We start from the raw sequence: 26,291 nt of genomic DNA on the forward strand, positions 1-26,291 counted from the left end.
ATGTACATAAAGTATTTCTTCCATAAAAATCCTCACTTACTTAATAAATCTTAGTAGAAGTGGAGAGAGTTCTCTTGACCTGGATTCCACCCTGTATGCAAATCTTGACATTGCTTTCCAAAGGAGAAATCTAAAGTTTGTATGATCCATTCTCTCGTAACAGCATGTCTGACATTTCAATTGCTCATCATACACAGCTCTGACATGATGCTGATAGATTTCCTCACTTACAACATCCGTAACAGATTTTGGTTCTTCTTCTAGCTCATTACGTAGCTCTTTTTCTATGGAAAAATCATCAAAATGAGCATCAAAATAAACAACTTTTTAGTCATGCCAGCTAACCTATTATTGCAAATTTGCAGGAAATCGATTTATAGTCCTGGTTTATAAAGAATTTTAAAAAAACTTAAAATTTAAGAGTTCCACTTTAGTGACTACTGTTCAATCACTGGGGCTCTGCAGCAGGCCCAGAAAATTGGGTACTTCCAGAAATTGAGGCCTCTTATCAATAAAATAAAATAAAATCATTGTTTGAGACAGAAAAGAAAAACATAAAATCGCAAGTATTCCAGATCACTGGAAGCATGCCTGTTTTGCCACTAGAACCTGAGAGAAACAGAGGGGGTATGGGAGAAAATTCCTGAAGAGTACAAAGTCAGACACTATTTGCCTAGTTAACAAGCAGCTGTGGCCTTGTCTCCATCATTACTGACTCTTTTATATGACAATGTCTTACCAGCATAGGATACAGCTTTTTCCAAATGTTCATAATAAACTTTCCAGAATAGTTTGTTTTCCATTTCATCTGCATGGGACCTAATTAAAAAAGGGATTTTTTTTTTTAAAAAAAGGTAACTGAACAAATCAATTATTAACTATCATAGGCATGCCATCTTTTCTTCACAAAAAATAAACTATTTTGCAATGTTCTTTTCTGAATTTATGGGGTTTTATTCTTATTGTATCACAATAGGACTGCAACACAATCCAAAATCATTTTGTTGTATGTTTGAAAAACAGAAGCATAAAAAATTTGATAAATATATCTAACTTGCTCATGTCATTCCATAATCTGATTTGTTTCAAAACTGCAAAGTAATTTAACATGAGAATGATGATGCTGAAATATTCAGGAAATGGTGCTTCATTAAGTCACAAAGAGAAGGAAAAAAGGCACCAGGTTGGGATTATATCTTAATTCTTTTCTCTTTGAAAAGTTTCTGCTTGTTCAGTTTTCTTTTGCGCAGTGAACTGGTTTTTTTTTCTTTTTATTTGTGGTCATTCTTCAGCATGTGCTTAAATTTCAATGACCACATGTTCTTTATCAGAAAAGGCAGTTCTTTACTTCAGAAAGCTACACTTTAAATTTATTTAAGTATTTATTTTCTTGGTTTTGCTCTTGAATTTTCCTTTGTAAAGCAAAGTTATAAATATAAATAATCTTTTTATCCTCATTGCAGCTTAAATACACACTAGAGAAGAGTAGATTTTCAACTAAACTGGAGAGTTCAGTAATAGGATCCTTCATAAATTAATCTGTTTAATTAATCTGTTTAATTTAACACACACACAAAAATATGTTTTTGGTTAATTATTAAGGGCAATTTGCAAGAATGAATTTAGAGTGATTTATCCACAACACAGATATGCAGGGATAAGAACAAAGTGGGAAATCATTTAGTGAGCAATGTCAGTGAAAGACATTCTAGCAGTTCCGCCAGCTACTTCTGAAAGATACGGTACTTACTACCCACAGCACAGACACAAGTCAAGAATTCATCTTAAGACTTATGCAACATCTTGTGCAACTGGGATTTCAGCTCTTTCCTCATCTCCACTCATGGAAAAGCTCCATGGATTCAGCCTGCTAGATGTTCGTCATACGTGAGCGGGAAAGGAGAGCCATTCCACCCAGAAACTCAATTACAGAGAGGGATGAGGAACTTTGTTCTCTACTCTTTGATTGTGCAAGGAGTCCTTAAACTGCACTACCTCAAACATGAAACTGCACTCCTTCACATCTGCTCATTAAGTAAATTTCCTTCCCACAAATGTTTGGCATCAAACATTTTCTCCCAGACTCAAGATGAACAAAAGACTCTGAGGTCACATTCCAATGTATTGGGTGAAACCAACATAATTCTATAAGACTAAATTGATTTATGAAACAAAACAGTTTTCTTCATGATGAATATGAAAGCTAGAATTTCAAGTTAACTCAGGCATTATATACTGTCTATTCATATCATATGAATCATATGATTCATATTATACAAATCATCTATTACGTTGAAAAAATCCTACCAGGTGCCAGAAAATAAAGAAGTAATATTTCTCATAGGCTGAACAATGTTAATAATCCCCTCCTTTGAAAGACTGGCACATTCAACAGTCTCACCAGAAATAAGACATTTACTTCATTAGTATGTTAAACAAACTCTCCATCCAACATAATTCACAGGTATATGATACAATTGATTTTTGTCCTTATTTATAACTACATAACTTTAGAACTATATTTGCTTTTCTTTCAGAAATTTAAAGTGACATATACTTCATTCTTTCCTACAACAATTCCCACAAGGTTGGGCTTAGGGGGACTGACCCTATATCACCCAGTGATATCCCATGGCTTAGGGCTGACCTAAATCCGAATCCTTAACCACAATACCCAATTTGCTCTTTTTTTTTTGAAAAAACAAAGACTTACCTTATAAGCTCAATCACAGGTTCCCACAGTGGACTAAAGTTGATATAAAGCATTCCCAGTAAATACCGAAGAGGCACCTAGAATAACAGGCTAACATGTTTGATTGCCTTTTTCAAAATCACCACAATTACATATTCAACAAGATCATTGGCCACAAAGATATTCTTCTTAAATACCATCAGTATATTAATATCCAATGCGTTAATTTTGTTAATTTTCTTAAATTCTAATAACAATTGGCATAAGAGTGGACTTTTATTCCTGAAATCTTGGGCTACATATATTATATCCTCCTTTATTAGCTACACGTGTAGCCACTCTTGTATCAACAGCTTAGAAGTTAATTCTTAATCAAATTTTGGATGACATGCCAGCTCATACTAAACCACTTGATATACTGTGGTTATGGACTGTGATTAATGACTCTTTCTCTCATCACAAAGAGTATTTCTTTCCATGTTTAGCCAGCTAGTACAGTAACTGAAGCCACAATACCGCCAAATGCTCTATGTAAATGTGGTCTGTGTTACAAAGGGAAAATTGCACTGAATCCCACATCCGCCTAGTAGTTTTTACAATACTGAGTGCCCTCCTGCAAAAATCTGACTAATTTAAGAGTCATTTGGTTAAGAAAATAAAAATAATACTTCAGACTTTACAGAAAGATAAGGTACTGTAATTAAATAAAGATAAATGTCTTTGCCTTAAAAAACAACAGAATAATTGCCCTTGATTTGAAACCTAATTGCTAACATAAATTAATCATCAGCTGATACTGGCACATAACCCCAAATTTATCTGATCAGAAAATAAAAATAAAGATGGCTATGATCTCTATATTCCATGGAAATCCTGGGTGTGAACTGATTTTATTACTCATCACGTTATTAAAGCCATTATGATAATATACAAAAACTGTATGATCTGCTGGTAGGAAAATGCAATTATGCTAAGACTTTTCACAAAAGCCACTTTTACCTCCTGCAAAGCTCCCTCGGGGATCATGGAGCACACCAAATCATGTCTCAGTTTACTCAGGTAGAGCAGCTTCTCACGATAATCATTGATATTTGCTGGCACAAGTTCAGCTTGAAGCAACATACCAAATAACCCCACATCCTTAGCAAATAAGAAAAAGAAATGCATGAACAATTTTCTTCAAAGCGAAATGTATTCCTAGCTTATTTAGCAGAAAGTTTCCTCATTGTTGCTAGGAATCAGCTAATAATCCACTATGTCAAAAAACATTTGGTGAAAAGAAATTCAGTGCATGGATATGAATAACATCAAATATTGTTTTTAGGAAAAAACCCTCACTCTAAAGTTAAATCAGAGCTCTTCCTAGCAATTCATTATTGGTTTAAATAAATAAAAATTCTACTAATGTATAAAATATTTTGCAGGAATCAAATCTTCACCAAAAATGCACCAAAAATAATGGCATACCAGCATTCAGAAATATAAGTTAGCAGCACAACTAGACCTATACTATGGTTAATCTATCACTGCAATTTTAGCAGTTTTAGGAACACTAGAGAAGCCTCTTTCCACATGAATGCTGTACCATTTGTTGCACTAAATTATAATTTGAAATATTACCTGAGTTCCTGTTGAAAGCAGGTCATCAAAACGACTTAAAATCCGTATGGTTAGCAGTCGCACCTGTTCCAAAGATATCATGCTTCATTAATTCATTTAATAATATGTAAGCCAGCAATAGATAAACTATGTCTCCAAATATTTTTTGCTTCTTTTTTCATGACCTTTAGCCAATATCACTAAAGTTAGGGTTTTTTTAAACTTCACATTACTTGGATAAGAATAGTGTATTCCAAATACAACATATGCATTTCTTTCCTGTTACCCATCATACTTAAATAGAGGGTTGTTTTTTTTCTGACAACTGATGTATGGTCAGTCAGACTAATAATTTAATTTATATCAAAATCTGTTACATCAAATATAGACAGAAGAAAAGAAAGTGGAAGTCAATATAAGGAAGTAAAAAAAAATGAATATCCATTTCTATATTTTAACGAAAGTGCAATATAATAGTATCATGGAAAAAGTAATATAATTACAAATTCTGACTTCTTGGAGAAAATATCTAGTTGATAATTTATGTTTAAGGTAAAATGGATGGAATCATATTTTAATAGGAATTACAATCTACAATCTCATCTTCTATATCCCCCTCAAACTGATTTTCTTGCAAATAGCTATCCTTAAGATCTGTGAATGTGATTACAGAGATTTAAAAATCCTCCAATGTTTGTTCTGTGTCCTGATTTATTTCTTTTGAGTCATTGCCAGAGACCATTCTTGTTCATCTGGGTAGTGCCAGAGGGGATTCAATGCAAAGAATTATGTATGTAATACTAATTGACATCAGGGTGAGAACACAGTAGATGCCACAGACTGCTGATTGCTTTGCTGCAGTTTTATTGCTCATTCTGCAGCAGTGATTCTTTGTGAAGCAGGGAAGAAGAGTGGAAAAGTAAAAAAAGAAAAGAAAAAATAAGTTGGAAATTGGCTTACTTTAGGTATACTGGAAGAAATATTGAATTGCAATTTAGAAAATAATTCCATCAGAGTCTCTTTAGACAAGTGTTCGTGATAACCACACAATGCTAATCTTGTAAAATAGAGATCAGCCATCAGTAAGGCAGATGGTTCTGAGGGAAATGTCCTGAGGGAAAAAGAAAACAGTAATCAGTATATATTTTAAAAGCATGAATTTTTCCTTTGTTTTTGTCTTAACCCCAGGCTTTCTATAATAATCATCTTGCATTCTTAGTGATGTGGTACAGAAAAAAGGTTGGGTAGACTGTGCCATTTGTGCAATGAACATGAATTTGGGCAAACTCTCGGAGAAAATGGAAGGCAGGGTGGCCTGGTGTGTTATGATCCATGATATTGTGAAGAGATGGTCATGACTTAGTGACTAATGACAACAGAGTTGGGGATAAGGAAAATAGGTAAAGGTACCTGGACATTAACTGGCCAGTTTTAATGGAAGGGAGCAAACGAGATGTCAAGCCGGCTCTAGCACCTTCTAAGCATAGAATCTTGTTCTTCAAAGAGCAGTTGAGTATGATAGCCTCCCAGAAGATGGAGGATAAATTCAATCCAACTGTTAGCAATAAGCAAATATAGCAGTTCTGCTGTCTGCTTTCAAATATTTAAGATCTTACCCTGTTTTACTTAATCTTAATCCTTACAATACCTCTATATAGTTATGATATGTTTTATCCCTCATATTGCAAATTTAAATGACAACACAACATGCTTGCTTTAATGCCTTCTATTAAGTTTACGCCAGGGTAAAACTATACTTTATTATTTGCATCTTAGTCTTTTTTATCATTTTACCACACTGGTTCTCAGATTATCAGTAACCTATAGAGAACCCATGTCTTACAGAACAATTGTTTTATCTGTTGCTCATGATGCTGACTACTCCCTCTCTAATATGCACATCAGTGACAGGTAAGATGGCAATGACAATCAATCCTAAGCACAATTGATGACAAAATTAAAATAAAGCTCATGCAGCAGCAAACTCCAGAATCCCATTAGGGGATTCAATATAAGCCTCCAGAATTTTGCTCCATGTCATTTTTACCTAAAACCTCAAGCCCATGGGAACTTTAAATACACATGTTCACTTTTCTACTTTTCCAAGCACAGCTGTATTGCCAAGGATCCTTTACAATAATTGGAATTTCTATCATGAAGTATTTTTTCACAGTAGTCTGAAAAACTGTCTGTGATTATTAACCCTGGGGAATGCATTTCTACAGGGAAAGAAAACAGTCCCATCTCTGCTGTATTAACATGGAATAAACACCAATTGTGTCTTTTACATGTTCCACGTAAAAAAGGAGTTTCAACAGAGGTTAAACTCTAAGTCTAGCAATAAACATGTAAATATTAAACAAAAATATTAAAAATAGTCCTTGGCTTATTTTTTTTCAATGACCATTCCGGATTTTCTGAAAAAAATCCGGCCAATGCAGCATCTCCATAACCATTGTTGCAATTATGATTGCAATGGCAGCTGCAGGGAGCCATGGTAACACGATTGCTATTTGCAACCTTCCCAATTTCCTACAAAAAACTGAACAGGAAAAGTAGCAGAAAAGGCCACAAATCACTCTGCTAATTCCCTCCCACCTTTTTTTCTTGATTGCACCATCCCCTGGCTCATGCAAGACTTCACAGGCTCTCCTCCAGTTTCCTATGACTCACATGCAGCCTGCACCGGCCCTCTACGCCATTCCCTGGCCTCTTCAGCCCAATGTAGGATCCCACGCCCATTACCTTGGACTTCCACCTCTTCCCACTTAACAACTCATACATCTTGGGGTTATCGCAGCAACTGGGACTGTCCAAGATTGCCATCACTAAGCGATGCAACCACATGACATAGTGCTTTATAACTTCATCACATAGGAGCAACAATCCCTGCACAGCTGTTTTCATATCCTGAGGATTACCTTTCATTTATTATATATACATATGTGTGTATTTGTGTGTGTGTGTGTGTGTATATGTGTATATTTCCTTGTCCCAGCAACTTCAACCTAGTTTTGAGTAACAATAAAGAATAAAATAAGCTAACTTCAGCTAGAGTTGCTATTTCATAGGGAATTTTTTTTCCTATTATACATACATCAATAAAGTCTTTATACGTTCCGCTGGTAACATATCTAAAATTTCCAAGGATTCCACTAAACTAAGAAGCGTACTCACAGCTTGACAAGCCACAAATAAGTTTCCTGAGAAAATGAAAAACAAATTGTTTTATAGTCAATATGCCCATTTCAGATATACTTTAAAAGTTTTAAAAATAAAATATTATTTCAATTTCTTATAAAACATGCACATCACCTGCAAAATACCTGTTTTTATATAAGCTTACAGAAAAGATGGATAAATATGAAAAAATATTAACTAAATTTCATACGGTAAATTAAGTGCACAGCAAAAGTCTAACAAATTGCTTAGATAAGAACCAAGGAAGTATGATTATCAAAGAAACAGGTTTGAATAAGAAAAGCTGAAGCTAATCATATACAGAGAATAAGTACCAGATTAGGAAAGATTACTTTCTTTCAAAGTATTCCATGAAACATCTGCACATCAGTGATGCAGATGTATCTTTCTAGTATGCATCTTCCACAAAACAATAACGCACTTAAACAACCTTAGTGTAATAATGCAATCAGAAGTTCCACAACAGTACCCCACAACAGAAATAAGTAGCTATAAGAACAAAGGTTTCCCCATATAATCTTGTCCCTGTACTGTTATTTATTTATCTCAACTGATTAATACTGTATTAATACCACTTAACAAAAGCATTTAGACTTATATGCCGCTTCCTAGTGCTTTTATAGCCACCTCTAAGCAGTTTTAAGCATATTGCCCGCAACAATCTGGGTCCCCATTTTACCCACCTCAGAAGGATGGAAGGCTAAGTCAACCTTCCATTAAAAGCAAACTAAAACATTAAACCAGCAGATTAGGCCAATCAAACAAATAAAAATGTTTTAAAATAGAACTGCCCAACTTTTTTGAGGCACATTTGGAATTTTGAGAGCATTTTATGAGTATTTCAAAAATGATTGTCATCATGGTGAGGCTGATCACAAATTATTATAAGGCAAACAAAGCACTGGGCTGCAGCCCCCAAACGTTTTTCTAAGAACGCTTCTGGGATTCATACAGGACCAAAATGCAGAGTTGGAAATGCAGGGTGTACTTGAGGTTAGTGATTATACTTGAGCAATCTGGCTACCTATTCATTTTTTAAAAATTAATAAAAATAGAAAAATTAAATTCAGTAAGGGAGGGAACTGGATGGTGCCAAGTAACATGTTGGCAACCGCAGTTACCTCGAGGGATCATGCTGGAAAGTAGTAGTATAATCTTTATTGTCATTGTACTTAAATACAACGAAAAGGCAAAGTTTTTTTTAAAAATCTGGATAAATAAGGGAGTCTCAATCCTGCAGCAGTCAAAATTAACCACATTTCTACAAAAGGGGGGGGTTTGCGGGAAGAATCAGGGAGAGTACAGACTGCATTTATTTTTACTTTACTTACAAAGAAAGTACAGGTTAATCTAAAGAGCTAACCTTTGCAGAACTGTCCTTTGTCAAGGGCAGCAAAGAGATTCTCAGAGAATCTTGAAAACACTGGTGTAATTTTTTCTTTCACAAGTGGCCTGTCAAACATGTAAACGCAAACATAAGTTATAATTGTACTGAAGGCTAAGAATTAGTTTCTGAATTTCACCCTTGAACTGTGGTTTTATTTTACCCTCCCATGTACCCCAAATCACGAAAAAAGAAATAGTAGTGAATTTTAATTAAGGAGAAAGAAATTTAGAGAAAATTAAAGATAAAGATTCCCCTTGCACATATGTGCTAGTCCTTCCCAACTCTAAGGGATGGTGCTCAACTCTGTTTCAAAGCCAAAGAGCCAGGGCTGTCTGAAGACGTCTCCGTGGTCATGTGGCCGGCATGACTAAACACTGAAGGTGCATGGAACACTGTTACCTTTCCACCAAAGGTGTTCCCCATTTTTCTACTTGCATTTTTACATGCTTTTGAACTGCTAGGTTAGCAGAAACTGAGTCAAGCAACGGGAGCTCACTCCGTTATGCGGCACTAGCGATTCAAACTGCCGAACTGCTGACCATTCTGATTGACAAGCTCAGTTTCTTAGCCACTGAGCCACCATCCTTAGAGAAAATTAGAAAAGAGAAAATTTGTAATTTGTTTGGGCCAATTTGAACTGAGAATTGTAACTTTATGTTTAGCTGTACCTTCAAAGCTGTAAGAAAAATGAAGAGTAGCAGATTAAAGGTAACATTGTAGATGTATCTAGTTCTCTTTACATGCAACTCCAAATTAAGATATCTATCTTGCAAAATTAGTGGGTCTTATTTCAAAAAAAGAAAGAAATTCAAGTCTATATTTTATATTAAATCTGCTAATTTGTTAACACAATGATTGTTAGCATGACTGCAAACAGCTTCTGAGTAATAATAGAGGAAGCAAGGGATCAGTAATAAATCCAGGAAATGTGCTCAGGTATCATTGGCAATACTGCAAATGACCTTGACTTTCAACCTTTGGATTTCTAAATAGTCATTTAAGCAGAAAAATATTTGGGGTGGGTTATTTTACTATTTCTAACTTCCTAGTTCTGGTTGATGTTGTTCTAGAAAGCAGAAGAATAAGTCCTGAGATCTACACATCAATTACAATACATGTACTCCAGTATGTAGAAAGAAGTAATAAATAAGCCAAGATGATTTATAGTTGCCTTATATGTGGAAGAACTACAAGGGCTGCCCAGGATTGTGAAATATCAGCTGTGTTTCTGCTTGTGGGGAATCTGATGCAAGACAGAATATGATCAAGCACAGTCTTCTCTTCTTTTTCTCCCATCTTCTTACTTCTCAAATATCTTCTATTCAGCCTAAAATAAAATTGAATGGATACTATAAGAAAGTGATGGCGAACCGTTTTCTTATGGCGTGCCACAATTGTGCCCACACCTATTCAATCTGCCATATCCCCTGCGCATGCGCGCAAGACCTCCCCTCCCCCGCGCATGCGCACACGACCCCTCACCAGGCTCTGGAGGCTTTCCTAAAGCCTGGGGAGTGTGCGAAAACAGCCTCCACTGGCCCTCTGGAGGCCCTTTGGAAGTCGGAAATGGATCGTTCCCAAACTTCCGGTTGGCTGATTGGGCAGATTTTTCACCCTCCCCAACCTCAAGAGGCTTTCCCGAAGCGTGGGGAGAAAAAAAAACGGCACCAATGTGCCAACCGGAAGTTCAGAAATGAACTTCCAGATGGCCTGTTGGGCCTGTTTTTCACCCTCCCCAGCCTCCAGAGCATTTCCTGAAGCCTGGGGAGAGCGAAAATGGCCTCCCCCGCCCATCCAGGAGGCCAAAAATAAGCTGGCCGGAATTGATGGCTGGCGTGCCAGCAAATATGGCGCTGCGTGCCACCTGTTCACCATCACGGCTATAAGAGTTACATCAAAATGGTTTGCACTATGTTATTTCAAAGTTATCAGATTTTAGAGATTATGCTTTCCACCTATGCACTAGCCACTTGCCCAACAAAGATCTCTCACATACATACATACATACATACATACATACATACATACATACATACATAATATTAATACAAAAGAACAGATTAGGTTCCTACACATTTGGAACTCTTAATTCTTGCTATTTTTCTTTATTATAAAAATTTTGATCTGGTTTATGGATCACTGGGTTTTTTTAATTTAGTGATATGCAAACTCATGCTAAGTAATAGTTAAAAAATAAGCCAAGCCAATATGTTTATTAAGTATAAACAGACCAGTTTAGTCTAGTGGTTAAAGCACCAGGCTAGAAACCAGGAAATGGTGAGTGTTAGTTTCACTCTTGGGATGAAAACTGGCGAGGTGACTTTGGGTCAATCACTCACTCAGCTCAACTCACCTCAAGAGTTTTTGTTGTGGGAAAAATGGAAGAAGGAAGGAGTATTGGGTATGTTTGCTGTCTTGAGTTACCGTATTTGTACAAAATAATAAAGGCAGGATTTTAAAAAAACTAAAAACCAACAACTGCTTTGGGTTTCAACAGAAATTAATTTGCATAGTTCTTTCATTATGGAGCTGAATCAGACATGAACTTGCACTCTTGATTCTTAAAGGGTGATAATTGAACTAGAAAGTAGAAACACAACCTGAGAAATATTCTAAATGAATTAATTACTCATATAGGTGGTCCTAGATACCAACTGCCTTGTTTAACAACCATTCACAGTTATGATTTTAAAAAAAGCAACTTAAAAAAATGCACTCCTTGCATTTACAACCTTTGCAAATCTGTAAAGCAAAGGAAAGCTAAAGTAAGACAGTAAGTCCAGTTGTGGTTTCACTTGCAATCACCTCAATTGATCCCAATAGGTGCCCGTCACAAATGTGGTTGCTAAATAAGGCATTTTTAAAATATGAAATTATGACATTGACCCAACACTAAAGATTAATGCAGCAACACAATAGTGTTTAAATATTTGAAGGGCCAGATTAACTCTTTATCACTGGCTTAGAACAGCCCCGGCAATAGGTGTCTTCCACTTCAAATTGGGTTAATAGAAATGAATGATTTTTAGTACTGATAGAACTGCAGCAAGATGATGCTTCAATTAAAGTCCCTTCTGTTTTAAATGTAGTAACTGCAAAACAACTAAAACAAAATGGGAGTTAAAGAACCTTTATCGGGTGTTAAAACAGATCATTTGCTAGACCATCTAAGTTTACAAGTTCTGAGGAACATCATTTGTACAATTCCAGTTAAGGTTAAGGACATCCATACCCTTTGGCTGAGTCTGCAAAAACAAGGGGATATTTCTCATATGCCATTGATCCAACAGAGGGAGGTTCTGCTTTCTTTAGGATAAGTCTAGAGAGAACTGCTAAGGCCATTTGCTGGATCGCATCATCATCGCTGTAGATACAGTGCTCAATGTATTCAAGGAGACTGGGAAGAAATTGCTGAAAAGAAAAGGACAAGACAATACAGGTAGTCCTCAACTTACAACAGTTCATTTAGTGACTGTTAGAAGGTACAACAGCACTGAAAAAAGTGACTTATGAACACTGCAGCATCGCCATTGTCATATGGTAAAAATTCAGACCCTTGGCAACTGACCTATTTTTGACAAATGCAATGTCCTGGGGTCATGTGATAACCTTTTGCGACCTTCTGACAAGCAAAGTCAATGGGGAAGACAGATTCTTTTAACAACTGTGTGACTAAGTTAACAATTGCAGTGATTCGTTTAACAGGCGTGGCAAGAAATGCGTAAAATGCGGCAAAAGTCACTGAACCAATGTCTCACTTAGCAACATAAATTTTGGCCTCAACTATAGTCCAAAGTCAAGTCAAGGACTACCTGTACAAGACTTTTCAAGCTAGGACACAGATACATCAGAATCAGGAAGCCAATTTTCCACATACGCATTGAACTTAGTGTGTGCCATTATTTTTAATCTTCAAGAACACTTAGGGGTGGATTTGGGGAGATATATAGAAAACAGATATCGTATATCTTCCAAAGGCTTCAAAACAGTTTTTTCACCATTTTAGCTTTCAGAGAGTGGGAAAAAAAATCACAGTCATAAATGGCTGTTGTGTTGCTTTGTTGGTGATGCATTTTAGAGGGAATCTGGGAGTGGCAAAAACACTACTGGAAGGCTACAGGTTGCCCATCATGCCTCATGTGAAAGATTCACTATGTGGGCATCTAACATATGTTTTCCTCCCTATTTTCTATTATTCATTTATTTACATTAAAAGTTTACACTGCCTGATTCCTAGCAACCCTATTGCTCAACTTCTTCAATCAAATCTTTTGGAGTCTTAAAAGCAACTTCAGGGAAGTGGCATTACTTCGCCATACCCTACTTGGTTTCTAATTGCAAATGTAGAGAGAAGCTAATAAGACTACAGAATAGACTGAACAATTTAAACAAAAAAACAGGAAAGCTCCAAAAATGCTGTATTCACCCTGATTTTTGCACCCTGATTTTCGCTCTCTTTTTTGAGGGAAAAAGATACATCTTATACTCCGAAAAATGCGCTAAATTGTAGACATGAGAAAATTTACTAAACTTCCTAAGGTGTAGAAGACACTTATTATTCAGGCTGTTTAAAAAAATTGGGTTCACTCTAAGAGCAGTTAAATATATAAGCTGGGCATGGGAATTCTGCAATTCATCTCCCACTAAGCTACATGCTCCACAAACTGTCATGGTAAGCACTACAGATAAGCCTCAAGTTACAATCATTTGCTCAATGATGATTCAAAGTTACAACAGCACTGAAAAAAAAAAGAGTTTTCACACTTATGGCCGTTGAAGCATCCCCAGGGCCATGTGATTAAAATTTGGGCGCTTGCCAACTGGTATATATTTATGACAGTTATACTCAGCCTCATGTGATCACCATTTGTAACCTTCCCAGCTGACTTCCAATAAACAAAGGCAATGGGGAAAGCGAGTTCCATTTCACCACCCCATGATTCACTTAACAACTGCAAGGATTCGCTTAACAACTATGAAAAAGAGTTCGTAAAATGGGGCACCACTGCTTTAACTTTCTTGCTTTGGGCACTATTGTAAGACAAGGACTACTTGCGTTCCCCAGCCTCAGCCCTGTCTGCACTATGAGATAACAGTAGCATTCTTTATGAAATAGCCCAGGGCTTACTAGGATAATGAAGTGTATAAACCAAACCTGAAGTGCTCTTATTACTCACTTCTGTGAATGTTTACATACGCTGCATAAAACAAAACATGTCAATGTTAATTAAGTTCATGCATTATCTCTAAACAAGATTTTCAAGAATCTAGCAGCTATTAATTTGAAAGTTGTGAGCTGTGCAAATTTCATACCCAGGATATTCTTTTGAGATTTTTGATCTGGCATAAAGCAATTATTTTATTTTTTTATTATTAGCTGAAACACGAAGAATAGTATAAATATAAAGCTATCTCAGAACAAATAAATACAGCCCTAGGCACTGGATTCTCTTAGCCAATGGCAGTTGGATTTTGCATACTATAAACGCTTGTAGGCATTTAAGCTTCTTTCCATATAATTCCGCATTAATTAAAACATGGGTGGGCAACTCTGCATTTGACATTGTTGGAAATGACTGCTTGGACTGAAACTCAACAATATACAGAGATGTTTGTTTTGTTTCCCCACAGGTGAAAAGGTGCTGAAATGGTTGCTTACCTTTTCAAATTGCTTCATCAGAAACATCTCTTTAGAAAAATTCAAAACAGAATACCATTCAAATCCCCCTCTGAAAACCTATTAAAAAGGGGAAAAAAGGACCGGTCCAGATTCAATATGACTTTTCCAAAGGACTCTGAAACTGATTCTGCAAAGTTTGCCCAAAGGTAATCATGTCACAAAAGTTAACACTGATTCACGAGGGGCATCTTTCCAGAATTAACTGTTTTTATATATACAAGCATCATCACAGATCATACTAAAAAATGGCTGAACAAATCTGACATCTCAATATCAATGTCCCCAGTTCTTGCCCTCCTTTTTCATATTCAGGCACTGTTGATCGAGTATCCCAACTCAAGGGAGAAAACTAAAACATCTAGCTAAATAAATTTAAAACATTTACACATTTAAAATTTAAATAAAAAAATAAAAAAAAACACTGAAAGGAATAATTCTCTTAAGACATAAACTGCAGATTTAATATTTGGCCAAACACTTGGCAAAAATCTTCCTATTGCTATAAAACCTAGTATTTTATTTAACCTGATATTTCCTCCACTGCACCTTGAAATGACACAATATTTTGCTGTTCTTAAAATGCTTTCATGCATTTCATTTCTGCTATATTGACTGTGGTCTTTTATTTAAAATGCAACATCCCATAAATATGCAGTAGTACAAAAAATGTTTTGCATGAAAAATTCATAGACCAAAAAGTAGAATTGTTACTCCTCTTGTTCCATTTTCCAATGAGTTTTTTATCATTGACATTTCAGTTTTGTACTCATTTATTCTTTTCCATATATATTTGGGCAGTTTTTTTCAGTGAAAGTAAATTGGGTATAGTTATTGGTATATACAGTAACTTTCCTTTTGTGGATGGTGCACTTTATGTTTGATGAAGTAGACTACAATCCATAAACAATTATAATAAATTTCTTAATCCTTAAAGTGCCATAAAACTCAAATTCCTTAAATAGCACATATCCTGCATTTTTCACACAGTCAATACACATATACATCATTTACATTGCTGAGGATAAATTAGTCATTTATTATGAGAAATATTCAATCTATTCCAGAAAAATGCAAAGCAAACATTACAGTACAACGGGCATATGTTCATTAGATCATTAGTTTAAATATTAATTTAACAGTGCCTTATTACCTTTTCAACAGTTTCTTTCACCAAAGAATCAGGCAATAAGACATTCTCATGGAGAAGCAAAATAGAAATAACTTTAAGGAGGGAATTACAGCAAGACGCTGTGAGATCAGATGTATCTATTATTTTTGTTAATGTCTGGAATAGAAGAACAAATAATGATTTTCAAAATTCTAAGACATTCAGGCAAAATCAAAATATGTTTCAATTCAATATTATTGTTTCTCTCATTATTTCACATATACAGCAGTACTCATAAAGAAGCCTCACAATGTGAAAACATAAACAAAATACTGTGATATTTCTTTCTACCAAAAGGTGTCTATAAAATACTTTTTCTCAGAAAGTTTTCAGCAGGTGGGCTGAAAATGGAGACTAAAAAAGAATGACAAATTTAAAATGATAATCCAATTGCATTTAAGATTTAGAATTATGCAAGTGTGACACATTGCCTACATTTCTTTCAATGAAATCTTTTGTTCTAATGGCAATTCATTCTAGTATTATATGGTGACTAATTTTAGTGAGAATTAAGAATCTTTACAAAATGGGTTTTTTAACATTTATTTCTGACGCCATCAAGTTGAAAACATTTTTGTTATTCGTTCACCTGAAAATGTTGTCTTATCTGACACCTTATTCAGTGTTCCATTCTATCACACTGTGAGCTGTGCCTATCTTGCAATCTTTCTATTAACATGTTCCTCCTAGCTGTTTCTTCCTTCTGGAGCAATATTGCCAGTATTGCACAACTGTATAATAAGAGAGTCAGTGAGGTGTAAGAAAAGAGAACCACACATTCGGGCAGAGATATCCAGTTTTTTTTTGGGGGGGGGAAGCAGGGTGTGCCAGGAGACTCTACGGCAAGGGACGGGTTTTCTGGTCAGCTCCACAATTGATAGGGCTTTCAGTTAGGACAGATAGAGGAAAAAGGACGCCATGCTTGGAAGAGATTCTATGGTAGGGAAACCGGATTTCTGGTCGACTCTAATATTGAACAGGGGGTTCCGGTTAGGACCTTTGTGGCTCTTTGAATGTTTACGGTTGCCGACCCCTGACCTATACAACAATTATGCTGCTTGCCTGCCTTTCCCAACCTGGTCCCGGTTAAATATATTCACACTACAATAATTAATATTCCCAGGATTGTCATTTCAGTTTGGAAATGCTCCCAAGAGCATCAGATTAAAGAGGGTTTCCTCATAACAAACCATGACCTGCCCCAATTTTTTTAAAAAAAGGTTAACCTTACCTTACAAACTTCTTCAGGTTGTGAAATTTTTGAGCCATATGCATACTCTACTATTATTAAGTACACCTGCAATAATCTTTCCATTTGTTCAGAAGCTTCGCAACTGTTGTCCTTGGTTACCTTTTCTTGCAACGTAAAAACTGATTCCTGATTTTTTTTGACAAAAATATATTCAAAGTTTAGATTAATAAAAATAAGATTCATTACGATTAATGAGATTCAGTGTTTATAACTTTGCTGGTTTTGTCTTCTTATTTCAGAGATAACTTCAGAAGTGGATAGCCACTCATTTCCACACGGGCATATAATACCAATAAAGAACCAGTCTTGGTGAGTACAATATTTTTGTTTATCTCTGAGGCTTTTCCATATGGCTCCAAAGCTGAACTATAAAGATTTCAACTTATACAGAAGCTGTAATATGTGCCACTCCAAAAGATAAATGATAATATTATAGTTATGGAGTCTGGCTCATCACTGGTGTCATCAAAGCAACATTATAGATGTGATGGATCCTGCCCTGCTACTCGCACCGCACTGCTTTATAACACTTAAATGTGGCTGGTATGAAAGCAATCTTGGAAAAAATACTATTTTTACCCAAGTTTTAGATGAGTCTGTAAACTTGCTATCTGTACATCTGCTTTATTTTTTCATCAGTTCAGCTTTCAGAACAGTTTCCCCCAAGCATAAGTCTACAGTAATTGGAACAACTACTCTCATATGCCCCAGGCAGACAACCATTTTGGGATGGCTTATATAGAATACTCCATTCTTTGCTGGAATACAAAATAATACTAGATCCTTGCTAGTTCAACATAAAATACTTTTCCTAAATTTTTCATTATGTAATCTTATCATTAATATTAGGCTGAGAGTTGGGACTTCTCTCTGTATTTCAATCATCTTCAACTCACCTGCAAACATTTGAAAAAGGTATCAAAATGTTCTCTATAGATGAATCTAGCAGCTGATTGTGTCATTTGTTTGCAAACTTCTCCAATGGAAACCCAAGGGAGTATAACCTCTGTTTCTGTAACTGGTCCCAACTTCTTCAAAATTAACAGTATGGCCTGCAAAAAAAATCTCAGATATATGAGAGCTATTTTCTAAATAAAATTTTTAAACGGTTATTGTCAATAACCTCTACAATAATTTGTTATTCTATGTGAGTTGATCATTACAGAATACAGAAATCAAAAAGTAGAGATATAATTCTTCCTTCCATAACCATGATTTCTAAGAGTGTCCAATTCAGTATTTCAACTAATCAAAGGATAATAATTAAATATTGGATCAAATGTCTAAAAAGTTTCCTTTTAGTATATGGGAGAAATGAGCAATCTACCACACTCACTCAATAACACTGCTGAAAGATGTTCTCATATGACCAGATTATGGTAATGTGGTACCAACATAAGAGAATATTTGTAGCTCAGAGTTGAAATGAGGGATCCTTGGTGCTCTCTGAGCTTAATTGTTTTCTTGCAGATGTTTCATTACTCAAACGTGGCAACATCATTAGTGCACTAATACAGGTAGTCCTTGACTTACAACAGTTCATTTAGTGACCATTCAATGTTAAAATGGCACTGAAAAATGTGATTTATGACCATTTTTCATATTTACAATCTTAGCAGTATCCCCATCATCATGTGACTAAAATTCAGATGCTTGGCAACTGGTTCATATTTATGAGGGTTGCAGTGTCCCGAGATCATATGATCACCTTTTGAGACTTTCTGACAAGCAAAGTCAACGGAGAAGCCACATTCACTTAACCAGATTACTAATTTATCAACTACAGGGATTCACTTAACAACTGTGGCAAGAAGTCATAAAATGGGGCACAACTCACTTAATAAATGTTTCACTTAATAACAGAAATGTTGGGCTCAATGTTGGTCATAAGTCAAGGATTGCCTCTAATTAAGTTCAGACAGTAACAAGGACCCCATATGGCAAGGGGGTCAACCTCAAGTCCTGTGGGCCGGATTCAGCCCAGGGGATGCTTTATCTCAGCCATGGGCCCACCCTGGAAACAGTGAGAGACTGGCCTGCAGTGCCTTTCCCGGTGAAAATGGAGCTCAGGAGGGCTGCCCTGTTTTCGCTGGCAGAGGGTTGCAAGAGGCTGCCACAGCCAGAAATGGAACTCAGCAGCCTGTTTTTGCTGGCAGAGTGCTAGGGTCGCCACAGCCACCCGACACTGGGGATGTTGAGCTGGCTATGCACACACCCCCTGGCCACACACACACACTAAGGTCAAACACAACCCTGATGCGGCCCTCAATGAAATCGAGTTTGACACTCCTGCCTTATGGTAATGTGATTTTGTCCTTTAAAAAATAAAAAACAGATATGATGATGGATACATCATATGGATACATGTTTTACTAAAATATATATTTTTAAGACCTTTCAAAATTGAATTCCACCATTGGCACTTACTTTCAGCCTACCCATTGACCAAGTAATAAGCAAAACATTCTTAAATTTTGGTTAATAGTGCTTAAAAATTAAACAATCCAAATCTAAGCTAACCTAAATATAGCAAATCAAATACTCTATTATTTAGTGTATGTTATATCATATATGGAGTAGCATTCTATATTAACATTTCACCTAGATTAGTAAAACACAATAAAATATAAATGTTAAAAAGATCTATATTCAAATACAATGTCTAGGCCATCTAACCATGAAGCGCAGCACCATTTATATTTAAAAAATCAGATTCTGGACCAGTATATGCCCTCAGCTTACAGCCAGACACAATGTGATCATGATTATATATCTTCTATAAATTAGGGTATATATTTTTCATTCACCAAGAATAATTTACCTTTTCTGCACAGGAATGGAACATGTTTCTAACACCTTTGCACATCTCAAAAATTAATTGTCCCACACCTTCCACTTTCTCTGGATGCTCTCCCAGATCAAGGAACATAAGGTTTAAAAGGGCATTTTTGTCAGAAACCTGTGAGACAAAATTGAAGAATGAAAATGTAGTGTTCCACTATTACACTCAAAATTCAGTTAATTCCCATTGATACTGACTTCTCAACCTGAAATTCTCAACACTCCATGTTACTTAAACTTAATTGGAAAAAGTAGGTGGGTGAACACCATAGCCAATAATACTACTATTATGGAAAGATGTCTTATTATTGGCTGCCTGACATGTTTATTATTACCAACATTTTACTGTCCTATTAATTATTGTTTGCTATTTTATTGATTTTATATTTTAATTGAATTTTACTATTTTGGTTTTATTTACGCTTTAAATTACCATGAGTTAGTTTATGTCTACATATTACTATAATAAATATTTTATTTTCAACATTTTATTAGTTGTTTTATTAGGTATCTCATAGAAATTTGAACACTGATTGCATAAATAAATCTTCTATATGATAAAAGCTGTATACATATCACTGAAATTCTATTGTAAAGCTTGTTAGCTTTACAGTCATAAAAACATACCACGTTTCTGGATTCTTGATTGCCTAAATGTGAGAATCCTGCCATGACAAACCTGATGTCTTTTTTTGTCATACTATGTGTATATTATTATCATTGTCATTGTTGGTGTTGCATGATTACCCAGTAAAATTTATAGCCTTCTGTGTTATATTTCTTTGTTTTTATTCAGTAATATATGTAGAAAAACTCGCACGATGATTATACGGTTTTCCAAATGTCCATCTGTGTTCTTCAGGAAAAAAAACATTCAACACTATCATAAAATGTTGTGTTTTCCTTCCTGCCTTCTTCGCCACCCACTTCTGTGGTTGTGTATTACAGTCACTCATTGCCTTAAGATCACTATAGTTGCAATCACTATAATGATAACAATCATACCTACTGATTCTTGCTATCCAGGTCAGATGGATAAGCACAAGCCAAACTTGCACATCACAAACTGAAACAAAATTTGTTATGCTAGACGATTAAGCTGAGACAAGGATCTTGAATTAACACACAGCAATGCCCATAATTTACCACACTTCCCATTAAATAGTTCATAGTAGAAAATTGAAAAATTCTGAGCTCATACAGTAGGTTAATTCAAGAGTCAGAAATCCTTGGTTCAAATCAAACTGCAGGCATGAATACAACTGGCTCAGGTATAGATCTTCCTCTCCCCGTTCTCTAAAATATAAACTGGATATATCTTGGGCAGTTTCAAGTATTATATAACATATATGTATATTGGGAGAGAAGAGCTACTCTTAATCCTGTGACCTTTGTATTATACCTTGAGAACTGATATTACTGCATAGTTATCTAACAAACCCTTGATTAAAACAGGATTATAGCTTCTAACATGTATTATTAAGAAGAGATGATCATTCATGGTAGAGTATATGCTCTTCATGAAACAGAAATAGACGCCAGTGCCAAAGGGATTCCTGGCAACTGTTTCCATTGACTTAAATACCATGGCCAACTGGTCTCAAGGAAAACTATCCCTTTCCCATTCATTCTTCCCAGTACTGCTCCCCCTGTCCATCACAACACCTACCTTCCTCATCAGGAAGGTGAAGCTTTCTGCTGCAAAGTTTCTGATGTGCTGTTTGCGATGAGCCAGAAGTGTGCTGTACAATCTGTAAACACGTTTTCATGTACAAAAATAAGAATGAAAAGTAGCCAGGTCAAGTGATTCCTCCAGCAACATTTTGCAGACTCACCAATCTAATTCAGTATAGGATATGTTTTGTTATATGTATAAGCAGAACACATACACCAAAGTAAGATAGCTCATGAGAATGGGGAAAACATTGACAAAGTTTACTTAGGTACGGAAGAAACTGGGGACACAAATTGCAATGGTTGTTCCTAAGTAGTTCCATGAAAGCACAGAAGTGGGGTGATCAGATTAAAGAAAAATACATTCCTGTATTTTCTATAAAGAAAATATATTCCTATCAACTCCTTCACACACACACACATACAAACACACACACACACCAGAAAGGTTCTAGTACACTAAGGGCTTCGGTTAAAATTAATGTCATAAGAATTAGGAGACATGTTTAAGATTAATGACAGACCCTGATATATGTTATGGTTGAGATTTTCTTCTAGAACTAGAGTCACATTGAGTTATGAAGTTAGGGTTCTAGTTCATTAAGGACTTTGGCTAAAATTAATGTTACAATAATTATTAGGGTGCATCTTAAGCTTATGGTAGACTAACATATATATTACTATTAGTATTTCCAGGGTTAGGTGTATAGCATATATTTTGCATGGTCAGTAAAATGAATTAAGGATTAGCACTCAAATGATGGTAGTTAATAAAACTTGTATACCAAAATCCTCTATAGTATTTTTGATCAAAATGCTTACCCATAAATGTTGGTCATGTCCTTCACCATAAGCCTCCATAAATATTTGTAAAGGTAGGAAAGTGATGTAAAGGCCCATTCTAACAACTCTGTGTCCTGAGTTTCTAACAGACTTGTAATGCAGAGAAAAAAATCTTGAAAATGTGGATAAAAATCTGTCTGAAGATCACGGGCCAGCTGTACCACCAAACTAGATTGAAAAACACATAGCAGAATTATGACTTGGTTTGCATGCTGTATTAAGCTATAGTTTGTTTAACTGAGTACCCCTTAATTGGATAGGCTCACACAATATGTTCAGCTACAAAACTATAGTTTTCAATTATATGTGATGTATGGGCCTACGTGAATTATGTGATTCATACAGATTGGTTACACATTGCACTGTAATTTATTTTACCTCATACCCTTAAACCAAAAGTAAAGAGATCACATTATAGGGTTAATGCATTATGTGAACCCAATCAAAGTGTTGCAAATAAAGCAACAGAAACAATTAGGATTAAAAAAATTAAAGGCACTTAGAACCACAGAATCATTCTCTTTTTATTTACAGATAAAAATACCCACATTCTTGTCTTGTGTCTGTGAAGAAAATGTATGTCCGATGACAACATATACTTACTCCAAAAGAGGTTGAAATGCAAGGCTGTTTTTCACTTGCAGGTGGGTTTTCAAGCTTTTTACAATGTTATTCTGATAGTATACTATTTGATTGAAAGACTGGCATTTGTTGACTACCTGTCTGTAGAATGTCACTATGTAAAAAAATATATATAAAAAAACATTAGGGGAAAAACTGAGAAAACAAAGTAATTAGTAACAGCTATAAATAATTCAAAGGATGGTACTTTTTGGTCAGGGCTAAAGGGACTAAGGGCTAAAGCTCTAATTATATACACTCAAGGGGATGAGTCAAGATGAATTAACATTCATCCTTCTCTTATAAAGAACATATCAGAAATCTTCCAATTTAAAAAAATAAAAAAATAAGTAATTATAACTCTCTTTCCCTTTCAACAATTGTGGCAAGAAAGGTCGTAAAATGGAGCAAAACTCATTTAACAAATGTTTCACTTAGCAACAAAAAAAATTGGGCTCAATTGTGGTGGTAAGTTGAGCACTACCTGTACTACTATACTGGTTCCAGGAGATGATGATCCTGCACAAATGCAATAGTTATTATATTCCTATCTAAAAAGCTTGCTAATAAATGTTGTTAGCAAAGTTATTTAGACTGTAATAATCCTATATGGTTTACATGTGTCACTAACAAGCAACGTTTCAGTTATTTAGATATTTATCAATTTGCAAACAGAGAAACACATTGTTTTGGAGGCTACTTCTACACAATATTTATCTATTTAGTCTAATGATAAAACTGTGCAAAACCTGCTTGGTGTTCAGTATGTATGTATTTGTGTGTGTGTGTGCGTGTGTGTGTGTGTGTGTGTGTGTGTATAATCTTTTGATCTTTAATCTTTTACATATACAGGAAAATATGGTTTATTTGATACAACAACCTGATGAAATGATTCCCATGACCAGAATGAGTTGAATGCAATGACTTCATTAAGGAAAAAAAGTATTAGTAAGTGAGAAGTTGCATTGCATTTTAAAAATATCCACTCTTGCTCAACAATCTAAATGAATGAATTAAGCAATGTTGTAGCAAGTTCTAGGGTTAAATTAAGTCAAGGAACCAACGAAGTACCCTGTTTCCCTGAAAATAAGATCTCCCTGGATAATAAGTCCAATTGGGCTTTTGAGTGCATGCACTAAAATAAGCCCTCCCCAAAAATATTGCCACACAGCAGCAGCCAGGTGACCATGCTCACCGCCTCCTGCACCTCAAAAATAATAAAACCTCCCTGAAAATAAGGCTAAGTGCTTATTTCACTGGTCAAAAGAAAATAAGGCCTTGTTTTAGGGGGGTGGGACACGGTAATAGTGTTTTTGGTCATTACTGTCCATCCAATCTAAGGGGAGATGTGGATAATATGGAAAGTACTTGACACTTGTTACGTAGTCAAACATAATCTTTCCAGAAAATTCCTGGCTATCTTACAAGACAACTCTGTTTTTATAGAGGGAGAAGGAAGGCACAGAAAAAACGATTTTTGACTGATGCTAACCAAAAACTGAAGACTTAGTTTAGAAACTGAAAGTAGCAGAAACAATGGGAGAAAATAATCATGTAGTTCTGAATTTTTTATTGTAAGTACTTGCATTTCTGAGTGAAATGCAATATAAATTTTTTTTGGGGGGGAAAAGAGTATACCAAAATGCCATGTCAGATTCAGCTCTCTCCATTTCTCAAGTCCTTCATGAAAATAGGTCTCAACCTCCTACCAAAATCAAGCATATACATTAATCAGTAGACATACATATTATTTTTCAAAGAATAAGGCATACAAACAATCTTTTCTATGGTAGATCAATATTTTGTGATATATAACAAAAAAGCTCTGAAATATTCCAGTGATTATTCTATTGCATACATAATTTGAAATGATTTGCCAATTAATTACAAAAAGAACTTAAAATCCTAATAAATCAATGACTATGGCAATATCGTATAATCCAATAGTAATGATTTGACAGTAGGAAGCCAAGTGCCATTTTTTTTTACAGTAAGATTAATTTGCTTGTGAGAAGAAAAGAGTAGAGAAGAATAGGAACATTAGGGAGAGGCTTTCTACAGTTAATATACATTTTCACTAAAATTAATAGAAATGTTTTACAGCCAGATCATTCATTAAACTACATGAAATCATAACCATGGCAACATTATATAAGATAATGGAATATGTATGTAAATTTTCCTTGAGTTTTTAAAAATTTGTTTCTTCTTTTTAAAACTAAACAATCGTATTCAGAACCTGATTTTGACAGGATGCAGATCTGTCTAAAATAGGGTCTGCATCTATATTATAATTACTGCTGAACTGAAAACAATACTGTTTATCATAGCATTTAAGAATAAATAATGAGAATCCATTCAATAAGTGTTCTCAATTCAAGGTACATTTCCATGACAACAATTCTTTCATAATGCCATAATTTCAGCATGGAAGCTGATATACATGTGTCCAGTAAAAAAGGATATTTGTGGTGCATCAATTGCCCTCCAAGGTTGATATATATTATTATATGTGTATGTGTATATACAGTATGTGTACGTATGTATACACACACACCCACAATTTGAGATGTGGTATAACAAGGCCCATATGTGTTTCTGCCATAGTTCTTCTTCTTTATAGTGGAGCTACAGAACTTCTTTAATGTATACCTCAAACGTTCTATTAATAGTGGCAATCAAGACAGCTAATTGCATCATGGGAATAATATAAGAATGTACCAAAAAGGGATAGTAATCTTGTTACCAGACTTGGAGAAAGGGAGGACAATGGTATCAGCTGAGATGAAAGAATCCTAAAGAGCAGCTATTTCAGCAAGTAAACAAAAGAAGACAATATAGCAATAGCAATAGCAGTAGACTTATATACCGCTTCATAGGCCTTTCAGGCCTCTCTAAGCGGTTTACAGAGAGTCAGCATATTGCCCCCAACAATCTGGGTCCTCATTTTACCCACCTCAGAAGGATGGAAGGCTGAGTCAACCCTGAGCCGGTGAGATTTGAACCGCTGACCTGCTGATCTAGCAGTAGCCTGCAGTGCTGCATTTAACCACTGCGCCACCTTGGCTCTTACAGACAGAGAACTGTTCCTATCACTAAGGAATATGATATATGACAATATTACCACAAAGACAATATGACTTTAAGACTGTTGGTCTTACCTCAGCATAGCTTCCTGTTCTATCAATACGATGTATAATGTCAATGTTTACATTGCTTAAGCGTTCTGAAAAAGTGAGGAACTACAAGAAAAACACAGAAGATACTCTGGCTGAATATCAGTAATTCATGAATGACATTGTTAAAAAATATACTTTATCATTTGGGTCAAAT

The 26,291-nt window shown here is 35.4% G+C and overlaps 1 protein-coding gene across 2 annotated transcripts in view; it reads right to left on the reverse strand.

Annotated features, from left to right (window-relative positions):
• UTP20 (UTP20 small subunit processome component) overlaps positions 1–26,291 on the reverse strand; it is a 74,084-nt gene that overhangs the window by 47,029 nt on the left and 764 nt on the right. For both annotated transcript variants that reach the window (XR_004255737.1, XM_032221268.1), the window contains exons 2-21: positions 26,120–26,200; positions 24,597–24,663; positions 22,941–23,073; positions 22,317–22,505; positions 21,490–21,571; positions 19,801–19,938; positions 17,876–18,031; positions 16,959–17,105; positions 15,710–15,844; positions 14,539–14,616; positions 12,112–12,290; positions 10,051–10,206; positions 8,856–8,944; positions 7,389–7,494; positions 5,252–5,402; positions 4,313–4,375; positions 3,692–3,832; positions 2,714–2,790; positions 740–819; positions 41–284 (exon numbers count right to left, since the gene is read on the reverse strand). Coding sequence is in view for 1 of the 2 variants with exons in the window: in XM_032221268.1 (XP_032077159.1) it covers positions 41–284; positions 740–819; positions 2,714–2,790; positions 3,692–3,832; positions 4,313–4,375; positions 5,252–5,402; positions 7,389–7,494; positions 8,856–8,944; positions 10,051–10,206; positions 12,112–12,290; positions 14,539–14,616; positions 15,710–15,844; positions 16,959–17,105; positions 17,876–18,031; positions 19,801–19,938; positions 21,490–21,571; positions 22,317–22,505; positions 22,941–23,073; positions 24,597–24,663; positions 26,120–26,200 (2,492 nt within the window). In the remaining variant the exon portion in view is untranslated. The remainder of the gene's footprint in view (positions 1–40; positions 285–739; positions 820–2,713; positions 2,791–3,691; positions 3,833–4,312; positions 4,376–5,251; positions 5,403–7,388; positions 7,495–8,855; positions 8,945–10,050; positions 10,207–12,111; positions 12,291–14,538; positions 14,617–15,709; positions 15,845–16,958; positions 17,106–17,875; positions 18,032–19,800; positions 19,939–21,489; positions 21,572–22,316; positions 22,506–22,940; positions 23,074–24,596; positions 24,664–26,119; positions 26,201–26,291) is intronic.

This window comes from Thamnophis elegans, chromosome 7 (assembly GCF_009769535.1).
Source record: "Thamnophis elegans isolate rThaEle1 chromosome 7, rThaEle1.pri, whole genome shotgun sequence".
NCBI lineage: Eukaryota > Metazoa > Chordata > Lepidosauria > Squamata > Colubridae > Thamnophis > Thamnophis elegans.